Source organism: Euphorbia lathyris, chromosome 1 (assembly GCF_963576675.1).
Source record: "Euphorbia lathyris chromosome 1, ddEupLath1.1, whole genome shotgun sequence".
Lineage (NCBI taxonomy): Eukaryota > Viridiplantae > Streptophyta > Magnoliopsida > Malpighiales > Euphorbiaceae > Euphorbia > Euphorbia lathyris.
This window is the reverse complement of record NC_088910.1, coordinates 94,928,238-94,952,670: the sequence shown is the minus strand read 5'-3', so window position 1 is coordinate 94,952,670 and position 24,433 is coordinate 94,928,238. Positions and strand designations below refer to the sequence as shown.

General features: G+C 32.6%; 3 protein-coding genes and 1 long non-coding RNA gene across 4 annotated transcripts; 1 reads left to right on the top strand and 3 right to left on the bottom strand.

Annotated features, from left to right (window-relative positions):
• Positions 1-116: 116 nt before the first annotated feature.
• Positions 117-3,770, bottom strand: LOC136207443 (pentatricopeptide repeat-containing protein At5g38730). The gene is made up of 3 exons (XM_065998694.1): positions 1,786-3,770; positions 1,518-1,657; positions 117-646 (listed from the first exon to the last, which is right to left on the bottom strand). Exon 1 carries the CDS (start codon positions 3,768-3,770, stop codon positions 1,860-1,862), a length of 1,911 nt encoding a protein of 636 aa, XP_065854766.1. The 3' UTR covers positions 117-646; positions 1,518-1,657; positions 1,786-1,859.
• Positions 3,771-3,822: 52 nt separating this feature from the next.
• On the top strand, positions 3,823-8,050 carry LOC136207452 (uncharacterized). The gene is made up of 9 exons (XM_065998706.1): positions 3,823-4,030; positions 4,748-4,861; positions 6,199-6,312; positions 6,398-6,541; positions 6,687-6,785; positions 6,875-7,018; positions 7,164-7,261; positions 7,334-7,544; positions 7,666-8,050. The coding sequence occupies exons 1-9, from the start codon at positions 3,946-3,948 to the stop codon at positions 7,749-7,751; spliced, it is 1,095 nt and encodes a 364-aa protein (XP_065854778.1). The 5' UTR covers positions 3,823-3,945; the 3' UTR covers positions 7,752-8,050.
• A 6,263-nt stretch (positions 8,051-14,313) lies between these two features.
• On the bottom strand, positions 14,314-15,861 carry LOC136207430 (S-adenosylmethionine decarboxylase proenzyme-like). Its single transcript, XM_065998687.1, has one exon. The coding sequence runs from the start codon at positions 15,699-15,701 to the stop codon at positions 14,622-14,624; it is 1,080 nt and encodes a 359-aa protein (XP_065854759.1). The 5' UTR covers positions 15,702-15,861; the 3' UTR covers positions 14,314-14,621.
• Positions 15,862-16,644: 783 nt separating this feature from the next.
• LOC136207438 (uncharacterized) lies at positions 16,645-16,947 on the bottom strand. The gene is made up of 2 exons (XR_010676617.1): positions 16,789-16,947; positions 16,645-16,686 (listed from the first exon to the last, which is right to left on the bottom strand). It is a non-coding gene; the product is annotated as an uncharacterized lncRNA (long non-coding RNA).
• Positions 16,948-24,433: the final 7,486 nt, after the last annotated feature.

The window sequence follows — 24,433 nt, the reverse complement described above, 5'->3', positions numbered from 1 at the left end:
ATATATACCTCATTGTGATTATTACTTTGTTTTCATATTTTCTTTGATTCTGACTTCGATTTCATGTGAAGTGCAAAGACTTTTATGCAACGAAACAAAATTTAACGATCATAATGTTAACAATGCTATAGTTCAGGTAGGAAGGGAAAGCTTTGTAAACATATTACAGCCAAACTTCTATTGAGTATTTCAACACAATAAATAAATAAATGGCGGCCATTAATATATTTCAAATTACAGAACTTTCCTTTGTAATTTACAAGGCAACTGTAAAATCCTAAGAAACTGCTAAACTAGTGACAGAAAGGTACACACTTCTCCCCCATCTTAAGGGCTTAAATCAGGATATTCTTGGTAATGATACCCCAAAACCTTTCCATTTTTTCACCATGATTCCCTGGGCTTATCTCCAGTTCTTTACTTGATTCATCTTATAAAAATCCATCTCCAGACAGTTTGGATGAGCAGTGAGAGATAGGATATCAGGGAGGCAAACAGCAAATTCACATCACAGGTCGGACATGATCGCGAATAATAATTCCTTCCGTTTTCTTTACCAATTTGAAGGAATCCATGCGGAATCATCAATATGTTAGCTCAATCTGCTTTAAGGAATAGTAGCCTTTCAAGTTGAGCAATTTATCACCTGTTTCCAAAAGACAGAAAACAGAACAACAACCAAGATAGATCATGAAACGCAACCAACAAAAACAACAACCAAGATAGATCATGAGACTGCTTTGGATTGGGAAAGGACATTCATTACAAAAAAGAAAGGTTGCAACAGAGAAAGTCACACCAGCTTGCAATACTTATGATCGTTTTTGTGCCATTCATATCATATATAATCAAGTGAGATATATAGATCACACAACACGATTATGACTCGATAACCCGTTTTGACACCCCTAACCTAACCAATATAATCTACAACAAAGCAGTAGCTGATTTACTTGTCTTAGCACTAGTGATCTAAACATGTCATCATAGCTGAAGATATTTCATCTTCAAGGAAAGAAAAAAAAAAGTTGGCCTAAGCATGAAAAACAGTCTTTTCATGCATTCATTAGTTAAACAAGTTCTCTAACCATGCTATTGTTACTAATTCAACATATTACAGACATTAAAATTTATAGAGTTGCTTCATTTAATAAGTATGTGTTCGTTTCTGCTGTTTTCAGATAAAAATAGCATTGCAGATTTTTTGAAAAGCCATATCAAACATCAGAACTTCATTTGTTCTATCAGTGGCTTCAGAGAATCTGTCTATTGGCTCAACATATTATTGAAGCATTAATTTCAATTGACAAGGTTCAATACTTTTCTCATAATATCAAAAAAGAGTATCTGAAATCCAACTCATTGGAGCTTTAAGCGCTAGATAAATCCTAAAAAAGCTAATTGAATAATGTTAGTTCGCCATTTCACATTCAAAGACTCGAAATCATAATTCTATTAATTCTTGGGGAAAAAGGGTGAGAATATCATCTCTCCACAGTGCAAGAACACATACTAACCTAAAACAACGTATACGTAAAAGCTGTTTCCACAATGGCATGTCCAAGTTCTGGTAGCTTATTTGAATCAGACAGTGACCTGTTGAAGTATATCTTCCAAAATCGAACTCGTTGGAGCTTAGAGGTCTCAGTTCTTACATCTGAAAATGGTTAGTAGCAATACATCTATTTACTATCTCATATTCAACAACTAAATAACATAATGCCATTTAAAGCCTAGGAAAAAAAGGATGCGAAGACCTATTACATATAATGTAAGATCACTAACCTTGGAAAAGGATGAACATTTTAGCATTGTCATGCACAATTTCCTACTGCCGTATTCAGTAGAGTGCTCGGATATTAACTTCTCTGATCCATATCTTTTAATATATTCTTTGACATTAAGCGTCTCTCAGCCACATGATTCCAGAAAATATTTATGATGCTGCTGTCCGCAGCATAAGATGCATTAAAGCATCTATATATTTTCAGCGTAATCATCAGCCTTTTCTTGTACATCTCATCTAACAAAACTGAAGCAACATTTAAATTTCCCAATTTCCAATAAGCATATGCTAGACTGGTATACACAACACTATCACCTGATATACCCTTATCTTGCATGAGAGTAAATATTTTTTGAGCACAATCGACCTTTTCTCTTTTGCAGAATCTCCTTATTAATGCCCTATATAGTGCTACATTAACACAAAGACCTCTTCCTAGAAATTCATTTGGGAGTTCGATAACTGCGTCTTCCATTTGTTTGCTGCAGTAACCATCTACGAGCCATGAATAGGTGCAATAACTAGGACAAAAACCCGCATCAATCATGCTAAATAAGAACTCCTTGGCACTGTCAATCTCGTGTATTTTGCAGAATCCATGGATCAATGCTTTGTAAGTAAACTGATCTAGCCTCAAACCAGCTTCTACCATCCTGTTCTTCACTTTCAAGGCCGACTTCATATCTCCTATCTTGCAATAAGCATTAATCAATGTGTTACATGTGATGTTATCTGGTTCAATCTTCTTTGCACTCATCTCATTCAGGAGTTTATTTGCATCTCTTATTCTGCCTCCTTCACACAACTTTCGCAGAATTGAATTATAGGTAACGACAGTAGGATATAACCCTCGCGATTCCATTACTTCAAGCAATTTCAGAGCTTCATCGAGATCATCCACTCTACAATAACCATCGACCAAAGTGGTGAACGTAATATGGTTAGGAGTAGCATCTTTAATCTCTCGGAAAAGATTCAGAGCCTCTCGCATTCTACCTTCTCTACAAAAACTATAAACAAGCGAGTTATAGGTAATAATATCAGGGTTGACTCCTCCTCTCTCCATTCTATCTTGAACAGATAGAGCTTGATAGTGCATACCCTTTTTGCAATACAATGAAATCAGTGTATTGTATGTGATTAGGTTGGGAAAAACACATTTTAATTCCATTTCAGTCAGCAATTTCTCTGCTTTTTCCACATCTCCAGATTTACAACAAGCATGAATCAACACATTATAGACATGAATATTAGCAGTAACACCAAGTCTAAGCATCTTCTTATAAAGTTTCCAGACCAAATCAGTCAACCTATCTTTAGCCAAAGAATTCAATAACACAGTACAAGCATGCAAATGTGGCATAAACCCTCGAATACGCATTTGCTCAAACACCTGGATTGCTGCTTGTGTCATCTTTGATTTGGCATAAATTATCACAAGCCAACTAAGAACATGAGAATTCACATCTGGGTCATCATGAATCTCCACCACAGCACTCAAAACAGATTGACTCGACAAGAAATCCTTAAATGCAATCTTCTCAAGCAAACTCTGTGCAGTCTTAAAGTGATTGTATTTGGTTAAAATGTGAACCATTGTCCATGAAGACTGTAAGGGGTGTTTATAGCTAGGAATCGATGATTCCATCCATTTAAAGAATGCCCAAGAAAGAGAATGACTATTACTATGTACAGAAAGCTGTAACAGTACCTGATGGATGGTTGTTGTGGTCAGATTACAACCAATCTTAGGTTTCAAGAGACTGTTCCAGCTACCCTTTAGTACAGCGGCGCATATGCTTTGAACAAATTGGGTTTCATTGCTCAAAGCTACTAAAGTAGCCATTTTTATCGAACTCCTGCAATGAGTTTGTTGATATTGGGCGTCTTCTAGTTCTTTGAAATTGTGGGTCAAGGCAGGGAAATACGAACTCTGTAGGGGTAGAAAATAGAAATATAAACCTACTAAGGGGAGGAAACTCATATTCCCGAAACACTACAAAAAAACACAATTGAACCGGGTTCGTCAGTAGAACGAACCGGATTTGTAGGTTAAACAACAAAAGAAAGCGCCACGCTCTATTCTTCCCTGCACAGGTTCTCTTCACTGACTGGAAATATTTGCAGGCAGAGAAAGGAGGATTTTTTCGGTGAAGAACATGGGAAACTTGAAACTGGAGGAGAATAAGAAAAGGAAGAAGGTGAAGAAGGAAAAGAAGACTGGCGCGGAGCTTTTCCAAAAGGGTATGTCGCGCTTAAAGCTCATACCTTTTTAATAGTTTGTATCTGAAAAATCCTATCTCGTTTTCCTTTTCTGTTCTTGTAGTTTATTATTAACAATCTTTCGACTCAAAATTCTTTGATAGTTCATGCTTACTCTTTTATGTTTGAATATCAAAGGTTAGCAACTAAGCGCTTTTGTCTCCTCTTTTGGTATCTGTACTCTTTTATGGTGGATGGTATCTGTACTCGTGCAGAAATACTTGGTTTCGGTTGATCCACACCTTGTTGTTTGGTGCATCCATTAGTTACGTTATTCGACATTATTTACTAATCTAAATTGACATGGTGACCTATTTTTCTTAGTGAAAATTTCAATTGTGAATTAGACACTCCTTTGAATGGCACTGAAAAAACAGGTTCTTCAGTGTTATAGAATTATCCTTAACAAGTTGTAAGCGTCTCAAACGCAAATACTTGCTTAAGATACACTATGTTGTGCCTTACCTTAAGCATCTCAGATCATAACTTCATTTGGGGGGTTATTCTTTTTATTGGAAGCATCAACTAGTTCACGGTCTCAGTTGAATTTCACCATCTCTAAGGAAGGCTCTTTGCTAATCATGATCTTTTATCTAATTGTCTTTAGTTTGAGCAATTATTTTTTTTCATGCAAATCATGGTATTGTATTTTTTTAAATATACTATCAGGTGCTTGTGCTTAACCTTGTTCAATTTCAGAAGTAAATAAAGAAGAAGAAGAGAATGAAAAGATCAAGCCCATTGAAAAGAAGAAAAGAAAGAGGGATAAGGGAAACAATGCTGATACTGGGAAAAGTATTCAACCCATTAAAGGTGAGAATGCTCTAAAATTAAACAAAGGTGTTAACGATAATTCCTATCAGGACAAAAAAGTGTTCTAAAATTTACAATTCCATATTTGTGGTGCATGGTATCTGTACTCTTTGCAATTTCAATTATGTGCACTCCTTTGAATGGTGGAGAATCACTTTGCTGCAAAAACAGGGTTCAGTGTAATGTAAATATCCTTAACAATTTCTAAGAATTTTAGAAGTAAATACTTGCTTAAGATAGGTTGTGTTGTACTTTAAAGTCTTTGAGAATGAAGTAGGCAATTTATGTCGGTTTCTGAAAGATCAAGATAAAAGGAGTGAAGAAATTTCAGACGCATTCATATTATAAGTAAGAGCTTGTTTTAACATTTTTAGGACAAAAAATATCACTCTTATATCTATGGCATCAGCTAGTCTGTCACCAATCAGTTACAAATGAGTTACACCTAGAGTGGACAAGCAGATCATTAGGAGAATACTTATACAAGTGAAAACAATATGGCATACTTCATACACTTCCGTTGAGATTAAAAAAAAGGCATACTAGATACACTTCTATTGAGATAAAAGAAATTTGGCTTAATACATAATTACACAACTGAACTTGTAACCATTTGCCGTTTGACACCCTGTATTTATACTTGGATCTATCACACACCTTAACTAGTCAATTTGAACCTATCAATTTTGGACCTCCAACACTTTTATTTGCTGATTTGGCGGACTACAAATCTGACATGACATGCAACATATTTTTTAATCCTTAATAATAAAGGGTGCCAAATCAGCAAATAAGGTTGCCGAAGGTCCAAAATTGATTCAGATGTGTAATAGGTCCAGATTGACAAGTTCAGTTTGAGTGTTGGTCAAAATATAAGGACTGGGTGCCAAACAGAAAAAAGTTACAAGTTTAGGTGTGTAATTATGTATTAAGTCAAAAAATTCTTTCCAACTGTGTTCTACTTGACTGCCTTCTGCAAATTTAGTACTGGCTTTTCAAAATCAGCAATCCCTATTGTAGACTAATGAGTGAGATTTGGAGTTCATCTGTGTCGTATTCTTTCTTCTTATTAGAAAAATCAATTAGTTGAAGGAAGAAGCGGTCTTAGGCCTTCACTTCAGTTCTTACCACTTGTTAGGAAAGATCTGATAGATTAGTAGCTACCTAGAGTGTAACCAAACCCTTTGCTAATCATGGTCTTTTATCTAAATAGCCAGTGATTGGAAATTTGTGAAAATATTAACTTATATTATTCTTAGTTTGAACCATTGTACAAGTCATTCATGAACTATGAGAAGAAATTTTGTATTCTGATGCTTAAATTTTTTCCATTTCAGAAGTAAAAGAAGAGGAAGAAGAGAGTGAAAAGATCAAGCCCATTAGAAAGACGAAAAAGAAGAGGGAGAAGGGAAACAATGTTGATAATGGGAAAGTTGTTCAACTCGTTAAAGGTGAAAATGGATGAGGCATAAAAGATTTTCTCACTCTTACTAGATATATAATGATCGTCTTATTTATGGTTTGTTGATTTCACAGAAAAAAATATTGAAGCAGAAGGAAAAAAGATAAAGAACAAAGCATCTAAGAAGAAAAGAAAACACGACGAAAAAAACAATTCACTAGTTAGTAAATCAAACCAGCTGGATACTGAGGACGAAGGTGGATTAGATAAACAAAATGGTGAGTATGTTGATAAGGTTGCATTGCAGCATATTGCTATAATACTCTTACTTCGGCACCTCAAGGAGCCAGCTTATGGCGTGCTATTTTACTATTTCATTTATATTACTCCACTTAACTGATTGATTATGTTTTGTTTACCCAGATGATGGAGCAGAAGACAAAAGCCCAAGTGAAAATCAAGCAAATATTGATGATCTCAAATTGAAATTTGAGGCTATAGATGGAACTGAGACCAGAGCTAGTAATGACATTATCACTTTTTTTTTTTACAATTTCGTTGTAAAAACATTATACTATTTCTCTCACGGTGCTTTATTTTTTTTATTATAGGTAAATCCAAGAAATCTAAGAAAAGGAAAAAGGAGAGTGACGCATCGCAGAAGAGCGAGAATCTTTTGAAAAAGAAAGAAGTTATTGAAGATGAGGTTCAATGTATTTCTTCAGGAGAAGAGGACTGCTCAAAAGGAATGAAAAGTATATACTTCGAACTTCAATGCAATATATTTAACCATATCCAGCGACCTTGCATATGTGTTTTTCGAAGTTCTTCCTATATATGTATATATATTTCAAAATTATCAATGTTGTTAAATATTCATATTTGGAACTTGCTTAACAGAATGGCTTACGGAATACCATCAAAGTAGACCAGGTTTGAAGGTGTTGCAACAAAGGATCGACGATTTTATAAATACTCATGATGAAAAACTTGAACAGGTATGTTTGTCCTATCTTGTTAATGGTGTATGTGTTTTCATTTTTCGCTCATGTTGTTGCGGCATGGTACAGGAAAAAAAAGAAAGAGAAGCTGAAGCTTCAAAAGATGGGTGGACAGTTGTTGTACATCATAAAGGAAGGAAGAAGACAACAGATTCAGAAAGCGGAATCACTGTGGGTTCTGTTGCCCCAGCTGTTGCAGAGAGTCTGGGGACTGCCAAGAAGCACAAAGAAGTTAATCTCGATTTCTATCGGTTTCAAAAAAGAGAATCTCAGAGGAACGGTATGATGAATCTTGCTTCATTTCCTTTTCATTCTTATTACATTACTTTTCCCCAGAAATATGTTGAACCTTCAAAATCAAGAGAGATGCAATATGTAAAGAGTATTTAATTTTTGTGCAGAAATTTTGGCGCTACAAAGCAAATTTGAGCAGGATAGAAAGCGGATTCAGCAATTGCGAGCTGCTAGAAAGTTTCGACCATACTGAGAGCTGCAGAAGCAAGGCCAGAGAATATATCCAGGCTTTTTTAGCATCTTGATTTTGCAATATGAGAAAGAGGGTTGAAGTTTAAGAATTTTGTAACCCCTCTTGAAATTTTTGTACAATTCTTAAGTTTGGAGAAAATGAGAAAGTCTATTTGTAAGGCATATATGTATCAGTCTGAAAGTACAAGTTTTTAGATTTTGGGCTGCAATAATTTTGCAGCATTTGTTAATTGTATTCGGATGGTGCGGTTTTACTGATCCATCCCATCTTTAGACAATGGATACAAGTTATGCTAATCATCTAGATCCGAGCAAAAAATGGTTTTAAAAAATGGTAATGAGAGTAGAAATCAATTGTATTTTACATCGGAAATAGCAAGGAGTGATTGAGCTAGAATATGGATGTCTTTTGAAGTTGTGAGGTTTAATCTTCAAGCCGTGAGGTCTGAAAGCGAACAACATTCGACAAGATTTCGAAGTTGTGAGGTTTAATCTTTAAGCCGTGAGGTCCGAAAGTGGACAACATTGGATAAGATTTACATAGTAGGCTGTTACTATCATGCTAGGCTGTTACAATTAATTGTGAAAATCAAAAGATTATTAATATGTTCCTAGAGCAATAATAATGAGGAGATGAGCCTTTTATTTAGTATTAATGAAAAGTATTTGTCGGGTTTCTTGTTAAGGATCAATTTGGAAGTTGACTAGTAGATTAAGTTTAGGTCATAATACATTTAAAATTAAATTAGTTCAGAATGACACATGTCAGCATAATAAAGTGATATAATATGTGTCAAATAACTACTAATTATATGTTGATATGCGTAGTTTTAGACTAATTTAACCCTATATGTCAAATTAAAAGGTCAAATTATACTAAAACTTGGTATTTGACTAAATTAATCCCTAACTTAAAAGGACCAAATTGACCCTTAATTCAAATGTCCAATTAAGTATTTAGGATAAATTGATAAAGGGGACTTTGGGTATCTGATTTCCTTTTCAGTACAACAAAAGCTACACATCTCATATCTCAAACTCCAATATGGACACAGTCCTAAGTCTTAAATATTGGTTTGAGGAAGTTTTTGAGGGCACGATGTAAATTACTTATGAGTCTTCCTATCCTATCCTATGGTGTTATTTGAGAAAGGCTTAGCTATATTAGTAGCTACATTAGTGGCCGACGGCTCCGTTTTTCTGTCAATCCTTAATGTTTGACGACGTTTGTAATTTAGGACATGTTCGCTTTCTTTGATTCTTTTCTTTTCTTTTCTTCTCTACCCCTTTCTTTGTATTTTTTTCATTTTTTATTAATAATATCTCGGTTGTTGGGAGTGTGCCGGGGTGCCAACCTAGTTGGGATGTCCGGTTCTCCCTTCGCGTCCCATCCTTTCATTAAAAAAAAATATTAGTAGCTACATTAGAAGTACTATATTAGTGGCAATTCCGTACAATTTTTTTAAGTTATCTATAACTATATTAGTAGCACTATATTAGAGCATCTATGGTAACAACCATTCTCACTTGAGTGCACTTAGTAACAAGGTTACGTAACATTCTACTAGAAGGGTTGTCGTTTATAAAAATATTGTGGGGTGAAAAAAATTATTAATTAACAAGAAGGACCAAAATTGTAATTAATCAAAGATTAAACGGAATTTTATATAGAGGTGGCAAAATGACACACGACCCGATTACACGACACGAACACGACACGGATTTTTAGTGTTAGTGTTGAGCTTAATAGGTAATAGGTCATTTTTGGGTTGACACGAAATTGACACGCTAATTTGTGGGTTGGGTTAGTGTTGATATGTGAACCCGAAAACGACACGAAATGACACGGATATTGAAAATTATTGTTATATTCTCTCGTGTTTTTTATGTGATTTTATTAATAAAGATAATAAAATTATAATTATTAATTGCAAATATTGATTTGAATTTCTTAAATTGTTATAAACACATTACATGATCCTCTAACATGATATTATTGAACTTTTCGATAATTATTGTTAACATACTAATCTAAAAATGATACAAAATGTTTAAAAACAGTACCATATCTTCTTATATTTTTAAGAGTTATTATTAATATATATGCATAACAAAATTACATGTAACCCGAAAACACGACACGAAATCGACACTAACCCGAATAGATTAACACGACTTTGACACGAAAGTTTTTGGGTTGGGTTTGGGTTTACTCTTTTTGACACGAACCCGAAATGACACGACACGAACACGACTCGAACACGACAATTGCCAGGTCTAATTTTATACATAAAAAAGCAACGTGCCAAATCTAGCGCTCCTATACCCTGCTGTGTGGGCTTCAAACTACTTAATTTTGGAAATTAGGGAATAAAAAACTGTTTGCCATTAACAAGGGATAACAAACTTAATTATGCAACAACCAAGTAACCTCTCTTAATGGTTAGTTGTTACTATTTTATAATTATGTTATAGAACTTGACATTCACTTTGTCCGCGAAAAGGTTCAGAAAGGTGAGGTCCGTGTTCATCACGTTCCTTTCCGCTATCAGATTGCCGACATCTTCACTAAAAGATTGCCTCGTGTTCTTTTTGATGATTTCCGTGACAGTTTAAGCGTCCGGCAACCTCCCGCTTTGACTGCGGGGTGTGATAGATATTGTACATATTTTATCATTACTATAATTAGCTATTTAGAATATTCTCTATTATCTTATTTGTTGTATATATATCCTATTCAGTGATTAATGAAAGGCAGTCAATTACGTATCTTTCATCGCCGAGACCTACCAAACTTTTGAATTTTTTTTTCTTTTTATTATTATTTGGACTTTACTATAAAATTAAATGCAAGCTTCTTATATATATGAAAATAAAATTTATTTATTTGGGCCAACAGATTCTTATCTAGTTATAGTGTTTATAATTGTCCATAGCACGTATTGTGTATTCCTAATCCTACACTAACTCCTCTATTTATCACTATAAATAGAAGGCTTCAGGACTAACCCTAATTAATAGAATTCATTATATTCTTATACTTCTCTCTATCTTCATTATACATACATCTTTACAATATATTCACTGTATCTATTATACAGACGGACTATTAGAAAATGCAATTAATGAAAGAATTGTTTAGCGAGGATGAAGCTATTGAAATCCTTAAGATCCCGTTAAGTCGTTGTTTACCTCATGGACAATTTGATGAATTATTTCTCAAATTAACTTTACTCACCAATGTTAGTGATAAATTTACTCTTTGTTGCCAACAGTATGGATGAAATTGTATCATTTTAGACGTTAAAAGTAAAACTGCTCTTGGTTGTCAATATTGAAAGTATTCTTGTACCTTATTCCAAACCAAAAAAAAATATATATTTTAGAATTTAATTTCAGAAAATAATAAAGTAAAAATAGTTGCATTTTTTTAAGCAAAATCATTTATACTCTTATAATGAATAGCTAAAAAAATACTTATTGTTGCATTTTATTTGAAGTAAAATCACTAATACTCTTATGATAAGTAAATGCAACAAAAACAGTTATAGTTAACATTTATAAAAGGGTAAATTTCAAATAAAACCCCTGTGGTTTTACTAATTTTCAGATAAAGGATTGTGGTTTACTTTTTGTCAAAACGAGGATTGAGGTTTTTAACTTTAACAAAATAAGGACTTTTTCGATTGATACTATTAAAATCACCTTTGACGACTTCAAAAATGACATATTTTAAGAACTACTAATATTTTAAGCAACTTTAATTCTTCAACTTTTTTATTTTGAGATTGTTTAGATGATGTTTGGTAAAGAGAGAGAAAGTTAATGTTTAGAGAGAGAAAGTTCCAAAAAAAGATGATTTTCAAAAATCGAAAATGTAGTTCCATAAAAAATATGACATTGAACAACTTTAATTCTTGAAATTTTTCATTTTCAGATCGTTAAAGATGGTTTTAATAGCATTAATCCAAGTTTGAAACCTCAATTCTTGTTTTGACAAAAAGTAAACCACAATCCTTTATCTAAAAATTAGTGAAACCACAGGGGTTTTATTTGAACTTTACCCTTTATAAAATAATCAAATTATTTTAAATAACTCAATATTTCAATAACAATTTTTTTTGGTTCTAGTAAAATAGTTCCTAAATTTGAAGTCTTGAAATAAAGAATATTTTATGTAGTTGCAGTTATTGCACACCCTTAAAACCCACCATGACCGCACATATATTTTGTGGATAGAAATAGGGTTTGGAAAATGAAATTGAATTTGAGCCTTAAATAAATATGTATGGTTGACAAAAAGTAGAAATAATGATAATAGTTTTTTCTTTGAAAATTTGGTCCTACACTTCTGTCAATAAATAATTTCACTTTTATTATTCCTTTTCTTCTTCCTCCTTTTCGTGGGGAAGGTTAGGTGCTCTCTTTGCCTACTTTAAACAATCTTTCTATCTCCCACCCATTTTATTACCTATTTTCCTCATTTTCTTTCAAATAATATTATTTTATTCTTATTTAATTAATATTTACATACTCTTTATGTTTTTATTTATTAACAAAATATATTTAAAATTATAATTTATCGTTTTTTTATTTTTTTATTTTTACATACTTCTTACGTTTTTATTCATCTATAAAATATCACAAAACTACATCAAATCTGCTTCTAGCATCAATTTGATGTTGGCTATATCTCATAATTTTATTTTTTCATATAAAAGAGCTTTAACGTTCAAATTATATACATAACAAAATTTAAATTGGGCTTAAGATTCTTATGTCATAACTTTATTTTTCAATATATACATGTTTCAAAGTGCACATTATATAACCAAAAGAACATAGAATTCACATGAAATTTATCCCTATTATCATTTAACGATTTTTTCTTTTATTTGTACCACATTATTTCATTCATTTTTCGAAATTGGACTTGTATTATAATAGAATCTCGAATGAATTACTAATACATAAAAAGGAAAGAGGTAGAGGTGCACATGGTCGGTTAACCAGTCCATTAAGCTTAATTCGGTCGGTTAACCATTTGATCGGTTTTTTAAAATCACTAACCATACACTAGTCCACTTAATTCGGTTAACCATTAATCGGTTAACCAATTATTTCGGTCGGTTAACCTTTTATTTCGGTTTCTAACCATTAGTAACTAAAAATAAAAATAATTAAATAATTCTAATTTTTATTGTGAGTGAGATAGTGGATCAGTAGCGAGTTGGCGATTAATGGCGAAAAGAGAGATATACGTGCATTGTGTATATGTGAACTATGCACTAGAGTGAATGAGGTGGAGAAATGGTAGTAGAAACTAAAAAATATGAACCAAATAAAAATAAAAATAGGATTCAATTTTAATTCAAAAACTTATTTTTATTTTCATCATATTTTTATTTTTATTTGGTTCATATTTTTTTGATAATCTCGTACATTGTGTATGTTGTTTTTATGTTGGATAAGTTTCTGCTGCAAAATTGGATGAGATAAACCCTAGAATTGGATAAGTTTCTTATTTCTATTTTGATAATCTCGGGCATTGTGTATATTGTTTATTATATGATTTAAGTATCTTATTGTTTTATCTTTATTTTTTTGTTACGAGATTATCTTTATTTTGAAAGTTCATTTTTCGTATGTTCTTTCCTTTTTCTTCAACAAACATCACTAAGTATATAGTTAATTAGATAAGTATAATTAATTATTTAACTAATTAATAATTAATATAGTTGGATAATATATAATTATATAAATATAAATAAATATATTCTTATTTTTTAATATTTAATTGAGATTCGATCGATTTCGGTTAACCGCGGTTTTTGGAATAAGAAAACCGTAACCGTAACCATTAACCATTATTTTTAAAATTAAAAACCGTACACTAGTCCATCAGTTTCGGTTAACCTTATTTTCGGTTTGGTTTCGGTTTGGTTTTTCGGTTTTTTGGATTTTCGGTTTTTTGTGTGCACCCCTAGAAAGAGGTATATGGAAAGCTACCGCTCTTGCAAGAGCTTATGACCATGTTTGGTAAAAAGCGTTTTGGAATAAAAAGATCGGTTTTGACCAACTTTAGCGGTTTGACCACTGAAACCGCTGATTGGAGTGTTTGGTGGAGAAAGGTTTCGGAGAGAGTTTTGGAATGAAAACGCTAATTTAGAAAAAGCTCCTTTTATGAGCTTTTTGAATTAGCGTTTTGCAATATTAAAATTAATGGACTTCTTTAACCCTAATTATTTTAAATATATTTTTATGTATTAAAAAAAGAAATGCCATTATTAGTCTTTTTGCATAAACCGCTATTATCAATCAGCTAATTTTTGGCTAACAGGTCTACACCAACAACTAGTCAAATCAGCTAATGTAATCGGCTAACAGCTAATTCTCAAACAGAGCCTATATATTTAAGGCTCTCCTAACACGCCTTAAAACCACTGATGAAGCTCACAACAATTTGTGGGTTAGATTCCAGTAATACTTTACTTCATGAAGTGGGAAAAAAAAAAAAAAAGCAAAGAAAATAGGCAACAAACTAGATATTGAATGCACTTGAATTGCAAAAACAAAAATGGGTTTTTAGTATAATACTATCATATATTATTCCTTAATTTCTCAATAAGCAACATAACTATCTTAGTCCACTCTCACAATTGAGACTATAAAGCCTGCTGGGAGGCTTCCTTCATAATACAAATAATAATATACTAAGACTCTGCTCTGCCATGTGAATCACACAGCCAACATAACTCTGAAAAACAAACTCTATCCATGTCTAGGCAGCCATTAACCACACCAGCTAACAGCATTTTATTGAAACTCAACTTAAAAATAAAAAACAACAAGACAATTTGAACTACTCTCTTCAACTTTCCTCGTCCTTCTCATCTTCACTCCAGCAACATTTATTAAGTGTTGACCTTGGAGATGCACACCCATTGTTTCTCTCGAAACTGCGGTAGATTATGGATCCACCATTCTCAAGCTCTTCATAGTTGCTCCCTTCGCAGCTAAATCCCTTCACACCAATCGGCAACTTCTTTCCAAGTTCATCATTCACAACGTTAAGATGCAATGCCACTGAGAATTCAGTGGGATCAAAGCACGCCAAAACCCTCTCAAGCAGCTGTCCCAAATTCATTTCTTCAAAATTGTAACCCATAGACTCGAAGCTTGCATAACTGAAACCATCTTCCGGAGTAACATGAATTGTAGAGATGGCCTCGCCTTCAATGGAATTCATGGAATAACCACATGGATCAAACTCAAAATCGCATATCTCTGAACGCGGAAGAATCTTCCTTATACCAGATTCTTTGGTCATAGCAGCAGCTGAATTGGAATTAGTTTTGTAGAAAACAGACGCCCTGTCCTTGTCTAGACCAGTCATGCACATTTCAAGTGTGTAAACAGGGAGAAAAGATTGCTCCGTGTTAACAGAAGCAGAGTACACATGCCATTTCTGTGTTTTATCAGCGCTACCCATCACATATGCAACGCTTCCTAGACCAAGCTTGCCAAAATGACCGTCAAGGATAGCTACTTCCTCGGAGAAGCTACGATGTGGGAAAGACTGAGCCCCGGGAAATATGAAGCTCCCACGACTATACCTCACAGAATGCACCTTGAGTGCAAGAGTATCAGCTAATTTTAGAATGGCAGGGATTGAAAGAAGCAATTTAGTAGTCCCGCAAGTTTTGATGATAATTTTGTAAGCGTACACAAAGAGGCTAGATTCTGAAAGAACATATGAATCAACATGTTCATTCGAAAGTGAGCTGACAATGGTGCATTCAGCTGGTTTGAGAATCTCATCTATTTGAGATTTGGACAGAGCACGGAGGCCTATCCCTCCAGGATCAGCAAAGAAGCCAGGCTCAGAAAAGCAAACTTCGAGCCTCTTTTCATAGCCTTCAAATCCAATAGCAGAGACAGGAACAGCCATCTTGACTCAATAGCACTGAAAGGGTGTACCGGAGAACAAGAACAAGAGAACGAGGGAAGTAGAGAGGTAATGCTGACAAAAAAAATAGCTGAACAGAAAAAAAAAATGGCAATTTGAGCGGACTAAAATAAAAAATTATGTCAACAATTGGGGAATCTCAGGATGGTTTTCGCACGCACTGCAAAACAAAATATGGAATGAAATCAGTAAGCCAGTTACACGAAAGAAGACAGAGGCAACAATAGTTTACAATCAAACTCACGTTGGAGTATGCAGCAGATCTGAATTTCTTGATTCCACCGTGAGGTCTAACGTCTTCAATACTGTAACCTAACGGAGCTTCGTAGAACAATGATGAATTACTACTACTAGACTTCTTCTTCCCACCTTTAGACTCCATTAGATCATTCAGTCTTGCCTGCCACAGCAGAAAACAAAAATTAGCACCACATACCATCTCTCATGGAGTATATATAACTGGTAATATAACTTGAATAATTGGGCGTCTGAACAATGAAAAAAGTAGAATATAGAAGGAGCAAGCCCAGATACCTATTAACACAGATTTTGCATTAACATAGACAATTGCCGAGAGGAGAAGTATAATTGTTAATTACTTCATTTTCTATAATAGAATAACAAAGCCCTAATTCTATCCCAATCGAGAAAAAAAAAAAACTATTTACACCGGTAGTTAAGAAAGAAATAGGAGAAAATTCCTGGAAAACAACAATTGCGAACGGAATCTCAGGGAAGAAAACAAAATTCTCATAACAAATATCATATATTGTTATTAAAACAAAGAGTACAAGTCATGATAATAAAAATAATGGCTACGCAACCCCAAACAATGCCATGTAAACATGAAGAAGCCAAAGAAAATATCAATAGCGGCGAACAAAGGACTTACCGATATGAGAATATTCCGATTAGAGAACTAATGCTCTTTTACAAATCTTTCTTTAGCAAAACTCTGAATCAAATCCTGAAAGCCAAAGACAAACAAGACATTAATACTCCAAATGCAAAGAATCTACAAATAACAAAAAGGAAAATATATATTAGAAAAAGATAAAAGAATTGTTACCGGTTCAAACACCGAAAACCAGAAAAGATCAGATCGTGATACTGAAGAAGACGCTAAACCAAAACCCGGTGATTTCTATGGAAATTCGATGGAAGCTTTTTTCATTCTAATGGGAGGAGGGAGAGCATTTATATAGGGGGAAGATGCGCGTTTCGTGTTACGAAATTACACTTATTTATCCGAATATTAACATTCATACCCCTCTCTTATTGGCTTTTTCTTAATTTGACCTAATTTAAATGACTAAAGTACCCTTCATGCTGTTGGATTATTATCATTTGCCATTGGGGCTGCTGTATGCGTGTTTACTACGCTTAAGGTCCGTGACGGTTTTAAACTGAGACACGTCGAAGGGGTATTTCAGGTATTTTACATTGTATTATTTATGAAGGGTCCAATTTTCTATTTGCTTTCTAATAAAGAAGTCCAAATTTGGAAAGTCCAATTAACGTGAAGTTATTGTTTAAATTAGTCCAATTTGGGAAGTTAATTTATTTGGGATTACTATCTTTGGCAATTCTATAACTCTTCAAGCTTATTCCTATCATTTGCTTTTAATAACTTCAATTTTTATAAATAGCTTATAACCACCAATTAGGATTGATTTATAATAAGGTATTTACGGGGTGTTTGTTAGAAGGGATATAGGAGATGTGATAGGGATAAAAAAACACGAAATAAATTATCCCGTGTTTGTTTGGGAGATAGAAGAGTGAAACGGATGAGGGATAAACTTCTTATCTCTCAAATCCTATACCCAAGAGGGGGGTGGTATAAGGAGGTGGGATAAGCTCATGCGATTTTAATAGGATGGAAAAATTCATCTTATCCCTCAAATTAATGTTATGTAGTTTAAATAAGGTTAAAATTCATCAAAAAAAAAAAAAAGTTAAAATAGTAAAATATATTATTTTATCCTCATCTCTATCCCACATACCAAACATTGAATAATAATTCTCAACTATCATATTTTTATCCTTATCTCAATCATTTATCTTTATTCTTATCCCAACTTTTATCCTTATCTCTATCCCAATAGAATACCAAACGCACTGTTAGGACATGTTCGGTTTAATTTACTGTTGTAGTTAATTGTTTGTTATTGTTGTTAGTGATTTATTATTAGCTGCATTTTAGTAAAATTATGATTAATTATTGATGTTATTATGTAAAATGTTTAATATGAACATATTTTAAATTAATCAATAAATAAATTGTAATACAAAACTAATAAAAATAATCTAAAATAATTAAATAATAATTTATTGAACAAGGTACAACTTTATTCGTTATTCTTTCGACAATAATATTATAGAGATAAATAATATTAAAAAAATATGTTTTGTAAAAATAAAAAGAATAATTTTATCAACATCAAATGTAAATATAAATAGTTATTCATGAGTTTTTCGTAAAAAATTTCAAACGTTATTATTTTTATAAAAAAATAATTAAAAACAGTTGTATAAACTTAACTAAACATCATTCTGCGATTTGAAATAAAACGTTAAAATTATTTTAAAAAGAAGTTGAAACAAAACACTCCTTGGAGTGATCATAAAAATTAGATAATATTTTAAATCCATGGTGAGAATAAATAGGTGTCATCCAAAGATGTACAAATGTATTGTAGAGGAGCAACATAAGAGATAGAAGAGGTAGAGAAAATGAAGTTGATGACTTTTATTGTAAGCACATGACAATTTATAAAGGAGTGGTAATTGGAAATAAGATGCCTATGAATTATAAGATATGGACATGACCCTTAAAAATTAAATATTTAAAAAATAAATGTTACTCCTGCATTCTACGTTTTTTTAGAGAATTTTTATTGTTTTATTATATGAAGTTTTTTTTTTTGGTAGAATATTATATGAAGTTTTGATATGATGCATGTAAATTAATTGATTTTTATCAAATATATCATTATTTAAGTTTTATTTATTTATTTTGAAAATGGATAAAAATTAGTTAATGGATGTAATTAATTTAAAGATAATTTTTTAATTAAAATTAATTACAGTTTTTAAGTTTTGTACTTTAATCTTAGAAAATATCTATTATGGAATATAGAATAAATTATAAGGGTTGAATATTAGTACTATTTTTTACTTTTAGTATAAATAAATAAAATTAAGAAGGTATTGATATCGGGGTAAACGATATCATGTGTGTGATGTCATCAGTACCCTCGTTGCAGTCCAGGCCCATGCATAACAAAGGCCCAAAATGGTCCCGGTTGGACGGAAATCATTGATGCGTCCAAGCCCAATTGAGCGGCGGTCCATTACCAAACGTCCAAACCTCCAAGTCTCAACACATCAAAGGGCCTTCTAGAATCCTACAAGATAAAGGATTCCTCCCCAGATTCTGAATCCTTGAGGGATACAGAATCCTAAACTTGTAAGGATTCCTAAGGAGGTGACAAACCTTAAACCTAATCATGCACTATAAATACACATGTATAAGCACAAAGTTCGGTACATTAACTACTATCTCTAAACTAGTCCATTCGGTCCTAGATCATAAACTGACTTAGGCATCAGAGCGGATTTGTCGGACTCCGGTCTTGCTTATTGTTTTACAATCTCTAATACGACATCGGATCATCATCACGGTCGAGTCACGTGGCCAAGTTCAAGTAACAAGTTATCATTAGTACGGTCAATGTGGATTTTGACTATCCATCATCTGTCAGAATATTCAGCAATGGCTAAATCCGATCGAGTTCATTCGGAAATCCATCGGAGTAACGATGAAGAGGTTGATCAACGTGTAGAGCATCTGCCCCGGTTAGACCCTCAGTACTAGCTCTTATCGGAGGAAGTATCCCGCAAATTCACCCAGAATTTAGCAGCCATGAAAAAAGAGATGGATGACGTGAAAGTCACCCATGAGTTAGAGATGGCCGATCTGCGGTGACAATTACAAAAAGCAAAAGAGTGTGAGCGAGAAAAGTCCGACTGTGAGGTAGAATCAGGCGGGGAATTCTTCGGGATCTCTAGGGCCTTTTCCCGAAAACTGTCACCTAGGCGAAGGTATTCCAGATCAAAAAACATGACAAGCACCATGCAGGGCGAAGCAAGCCGATGGACGATGAAAAGCCCTAGGGACGAAGCAAACATCATTCCCTAACGAAATTCCAAAACAGTCGCCACCGAAGGCCTGAGCCGGAATGGACGAAGGTTAAGGAGGGCACACCACTCAGCAAGGAAGATATATTGGACTATCCACCTTTCAATGCCTCTATTGTCCCATCACAAACATGGTACTTTAACACTAGAGCAACATATCATAAAGCAATTACAGTGGTCAGTTACAAAATTCTATACCCTATCAAAGGTATGAGAACATTCATCTTGGTAATGGCAAGGGTCTGTCTATAACTCACTCTAGGTACTCTAATTTGAGATTCACGATTAAAATTTCATCCTATTAAAATTTAACATTACTCTGACACAATTTCTAGATTCTAGGTAAAAGAAATTTTCAATGTTTTATTAGACTAAAACAAAACTAAAATGAGAATGATCTATTCAAACAATCCTAATAATTTTATTCAAAACTATATTATTTATTTTATTTTATATATATATATATATATATATATATATATATTGTTATTACTATTAATATTTTATTTCATTTTAATTCTATTTAATGAAAAATGAAAACAAAAATAATTGCTAAAATGAAACGAAAATATATAGGATAGAAAATTGGCAAGCGCTAAATTTAAAATTAGTTAGCTCGATTTATACTTCTCTTTTTAATGTGAATGTGTGGAGTTGTATGAAAAATTCAAATTCTTTGATAGAAATCTTGTAAATATACATTGGATTGTTAAATTGAAAATAACTTAACAAAATCCATTACATAAATTTTAAAAAAATTATACCAGTTTCGATCTCCAGCTTTTTGACTCTTGTAGCAAATCATATAATATAATATAATGCATAAAAGGCTTGAGTCAAGACTATCTAAAACTATTCGATCGTTGATTTTTTTCCACGAAAGGTTTAGGGCTTATCGGTTTGCTTAATGAGTGATTAAACTTTTCACTTACCTTGAAAATTTCTGCTCTTCTTGTTTTATTGAATAATCTTCGGAAGTTGTTACTAAACTTACTTTTGAAATCTACTCAAGGACTTCTTCATGTTGCGGTTTAACCGAAGTAGGTGCTTTAATGGGCGAATCTAAAAATGCCTCTCCAATTGGTGAAACATTGACCAATAAACACATTTCTTTAATTTGTTTCAACAACTTCGAGATTCTGATTTTAAATGGATCTTGTACTCATTTGATGTTTTCTATTGAAGCTTTGTTTTTTTACCTATTTTAACAAGTGATAGATAATGATTTCCTTCTTCTCTTGTAACAAGTTCGGCATTGAGCTCATGCTTTCCACCCGATTCAATAATTCAGATGGTGTGAGGTGCTCCTCTTATCGTTCAAAGGTTGGTATTGAAGTCTTGCTTTCCGTTATCCAATAATTCAGAGTGTGAACTCATCCTTATACATGTTTGTATTATTGTGGTTTGTTGACCAATTCATCCTCTATGGATAACCGTTTACAACCATAACCTCGTAAAAAAAAGGAAATGAAGTGAAGAAACAAAATAAAGTACACATAAAATTTATACGAAAAATAAATGAATGCCTAAAGTACCTATAATTCTTTCGACTCAATATCGAACTAGTAGTCGCTGACAATGATGCCAAAAACTTGATGCATGTGAAATGTAACTCTTAAGAAAAGTAAATCCTATTACTATCAAGTAATATAATGAAAGTAAGAGTCGGTCCCACAAGGACTAAGTTCAAGTATTAAGTCTAGTGAAATTCTTGGTTATTTAGGCAATCTTTAAGTTGAGTCGCTTGAAACAAAATTAAAAAGAACAATCAACAGGTCCGTCTTTGAGTCTGGGTAGGAGGGGCGTTTGTTCAGAGGACAGTGATGAAAGATGGCCTAGTTATAGTAATATATAGTACTAAGGCTTTTAAACTATACTTAAATTAAAAAAAAATGTACTTTGATTAAAAACATCGTCATCTGATTCTTTCCAAATTAAAAATGTTGGCATTGGATTAAATTCAAAAAGAAAATATACTTGATTAAAAACATGGACATCAGTTACCAAATTTTCTAATTTACCTCAAATTCTTTCCAAATTTTCTAATAAAAATATTGGACATCAATTCCATAATTTATTTTAAAATCTTTCCATAATTATCTCTTCCACCCATCAATTCTAACAAAATTTCTAATTTATGTCTAATTTCCTTAATCACACTCCAATCTCAAAGAATATTGAACAGTAATATTATCCTTCATCTTCAGTTCATCTTCAATTTATGAGTTATACAATCAATTTTGTTCTCTAATCACCTCATTGTGAAACTTCCAATTGCTACTAGCATTTTTTTTGTCTTTGGAAAACTCTATCAGATTATGATTTACTTGGTCTTCAGAGGCAATTTGGGAGAAACGCGTCACAATCTTCCAATTTCAAGAACTTAGCCCCTAAAGCTCGTTAAGTGAGATGATTTTTATATTTGGTTTTTCATTTTTCTGTTATCATGCTTTGTGTCCTGAAAAGCATAAAATCTATTAGCACTATTTCATAATTTATTAAATTTGAGAATTTTGCATTTAGAAATGCTCATAAACATCACTGTGTATAAGAAATTGAGTACTTAAATCTATGTTTTTTCATAGGGACTAATAAATTAATTACCCTATAATTTATTATAATTATTTGGTGTAGTTAAGTTAAGTTAAGTTAAGTTCAGTTCAGTTAATTTAATTTAATTTCAGTCAATAAGAATAGGGCCTTAGTCTTAACGTATGGAATAGTGTAAATTTAACTCTAACGTTTTCAAGTAAAAGCAATTTTAGTTCTATAGGTGTCCGCTATGGTTACTTTGTTTTAACATATAGCAGACACCTAGTTCTATATGTTGTCAAAAATAGAAAAAACTGGTTTGACTGGTATTAAACTGTCACTCCAAACCTTCCAAATATCAATTATGTGTAAGATATTTAATGTATTACTAATAAAATTACAAAAATTATGTTAAAATGCTAAAATTTAAAACTACTGCATATAAGTTAATTATAAATTTTTTATCAAATTGTCTAAAATATTTACTGTTTTATTAATATAATTAAAAAAACCAACTAAAAATATATGAAACTGCTTCAATTTATCAAAGAACTTGTTTATAAAGTCTGATGTAACAGTTAAATAACAGTCAAATCGATATTTTCAAATTTTTGATAGCGCAATGATAAAATTGATCTTTCTTGGAAACATTAAAATTAAATTTACATTATTTTACATGTTATAGTTAAATATATTTTTTACTTAAAATATTAGGGTTAAATTGTCCATTACCACTATATATTTTTACTTGTTCTTTTTATGTATTAGTTTTGAAAGTAAAGTTTTAAATTTGATTAATTCAAATGGTACAATTATAAGTTAGAAACACAAAGTATTTTCATTGTTCTTTTATTTTTTATTTTAACTTCTTTAATTATGGGATATATATATTAAAAAAATAGGAAAAAAGTAATTAATTTTGGCCGAAGCCTAGCCAAAGTCATGGCTTCGGCCACCTTGATCGGCTGAATGATGTCTTTTGGAGATGCATTTAGGAACATGTAGACCAATGAACATGTTAGATTCCAAATTCACGCTCCTCGTGTTCAGAAATATTGTGACACATAAAGTTACGGTCAGAAAACCTATCAGGTGCTGCCACGTATCCAAATATACTATTTTATCTATAAATAGTTGAGACATTCTATAAATTCAAATATTTTACTTTAATTAATCAATATTTCATTTACATATTACTCCCTCCATTTCATATTACATGTCGTTTTAGAGAGTTGCATAGAAATTAAGGATATTAGAAAAAAGACATTGTTATCCTTTATTTATTTATTTTTTTTGGTAAGAAGGGAAGAAAAAAAACAAACAAACAAAAACCTAACCCGGGATCAGTCTAGGAAGACTGACCCCAATCCTATCCTCAAGAAGAGAAGGTAACAGAAAAGAAGGAGGAACGGAAAGGGTAGAAACACCTAACATCCCCCCATGCCCAGCAGCTGCCAAGCGATCCGCCACGCGGTTTTGCTCCCTATAAATATGGGAGAAGGTAAGAGAATCGAAGGCAGGACGAAGCCTCAAGATGACTTTAATGAGATTCTGACTCTTAAGACAAACAGCCTGTCTATCCGAAATCCTGTTGATAGCCTCCAAATTGTCAGACTCCATCGAAAGTCTTTTAACACCCATGCGAATGGCGAGTTTAATGCCAGACAAGATCCCCCAGAGCTTTGCAATAAAGGAGGAGCCCGTACCTAAGTTATGGGTAAATCCAGCCAGCCAGGCGCCACCAGCATCCCGAAGAACTCCACCAACAGCAATTCTGCCATTACTAAGGCAAGAGCCACGTTGTCCTTTATTTATTAATTCTACTATTTATTTATTCTATAATAAATCAATTATTCTAATTAATTTTTATAAACTCACGTTTTATAGCAGGAAAAGAGATGACTTAACGTGTACTGACTATATAAAATGACATGTAATATGAAAAAAAAATCTCTAAAAAAACATGTAATATGAAACGG

Coding starts and splice junctions, on each gene's coding strand:
- LOC136207443 (XM_065998694.1), bottom strand. CDS start 3,770: ATGAGTTTCCTCCCCTTAGTAGGTTTATATTTCTATTTTCTACCCCTA.
- LOC136207452 (XM_065998706.1), top strand. CDS start 3,946: ATGGGAAACTTGAAACTGGAGGAGAATAAGAAAAGGAAGAAGGTGAAG. Junction 7,019..7,163: donor CTGCTCAAAAGGAATGAAAA/GTATATACTTCG, acceptor CTTGCTTAACAG/AATGGCTTACGGAATACCAT. Junction 7,262..7,333: donor ATGATGAAAAACTTGAACAG/GTATGTTTGTCC, acceptor GGCATGGTACAG/GAAAAAAAAGAAAGAGAAGC.
- LOC136207430 (XM_065998687.1), bottom strand. CDS start 15,701: ATGGCTGTTCCTGTCTCTGCTATTGGATTTGAAGGCTATGAAAAGAGG.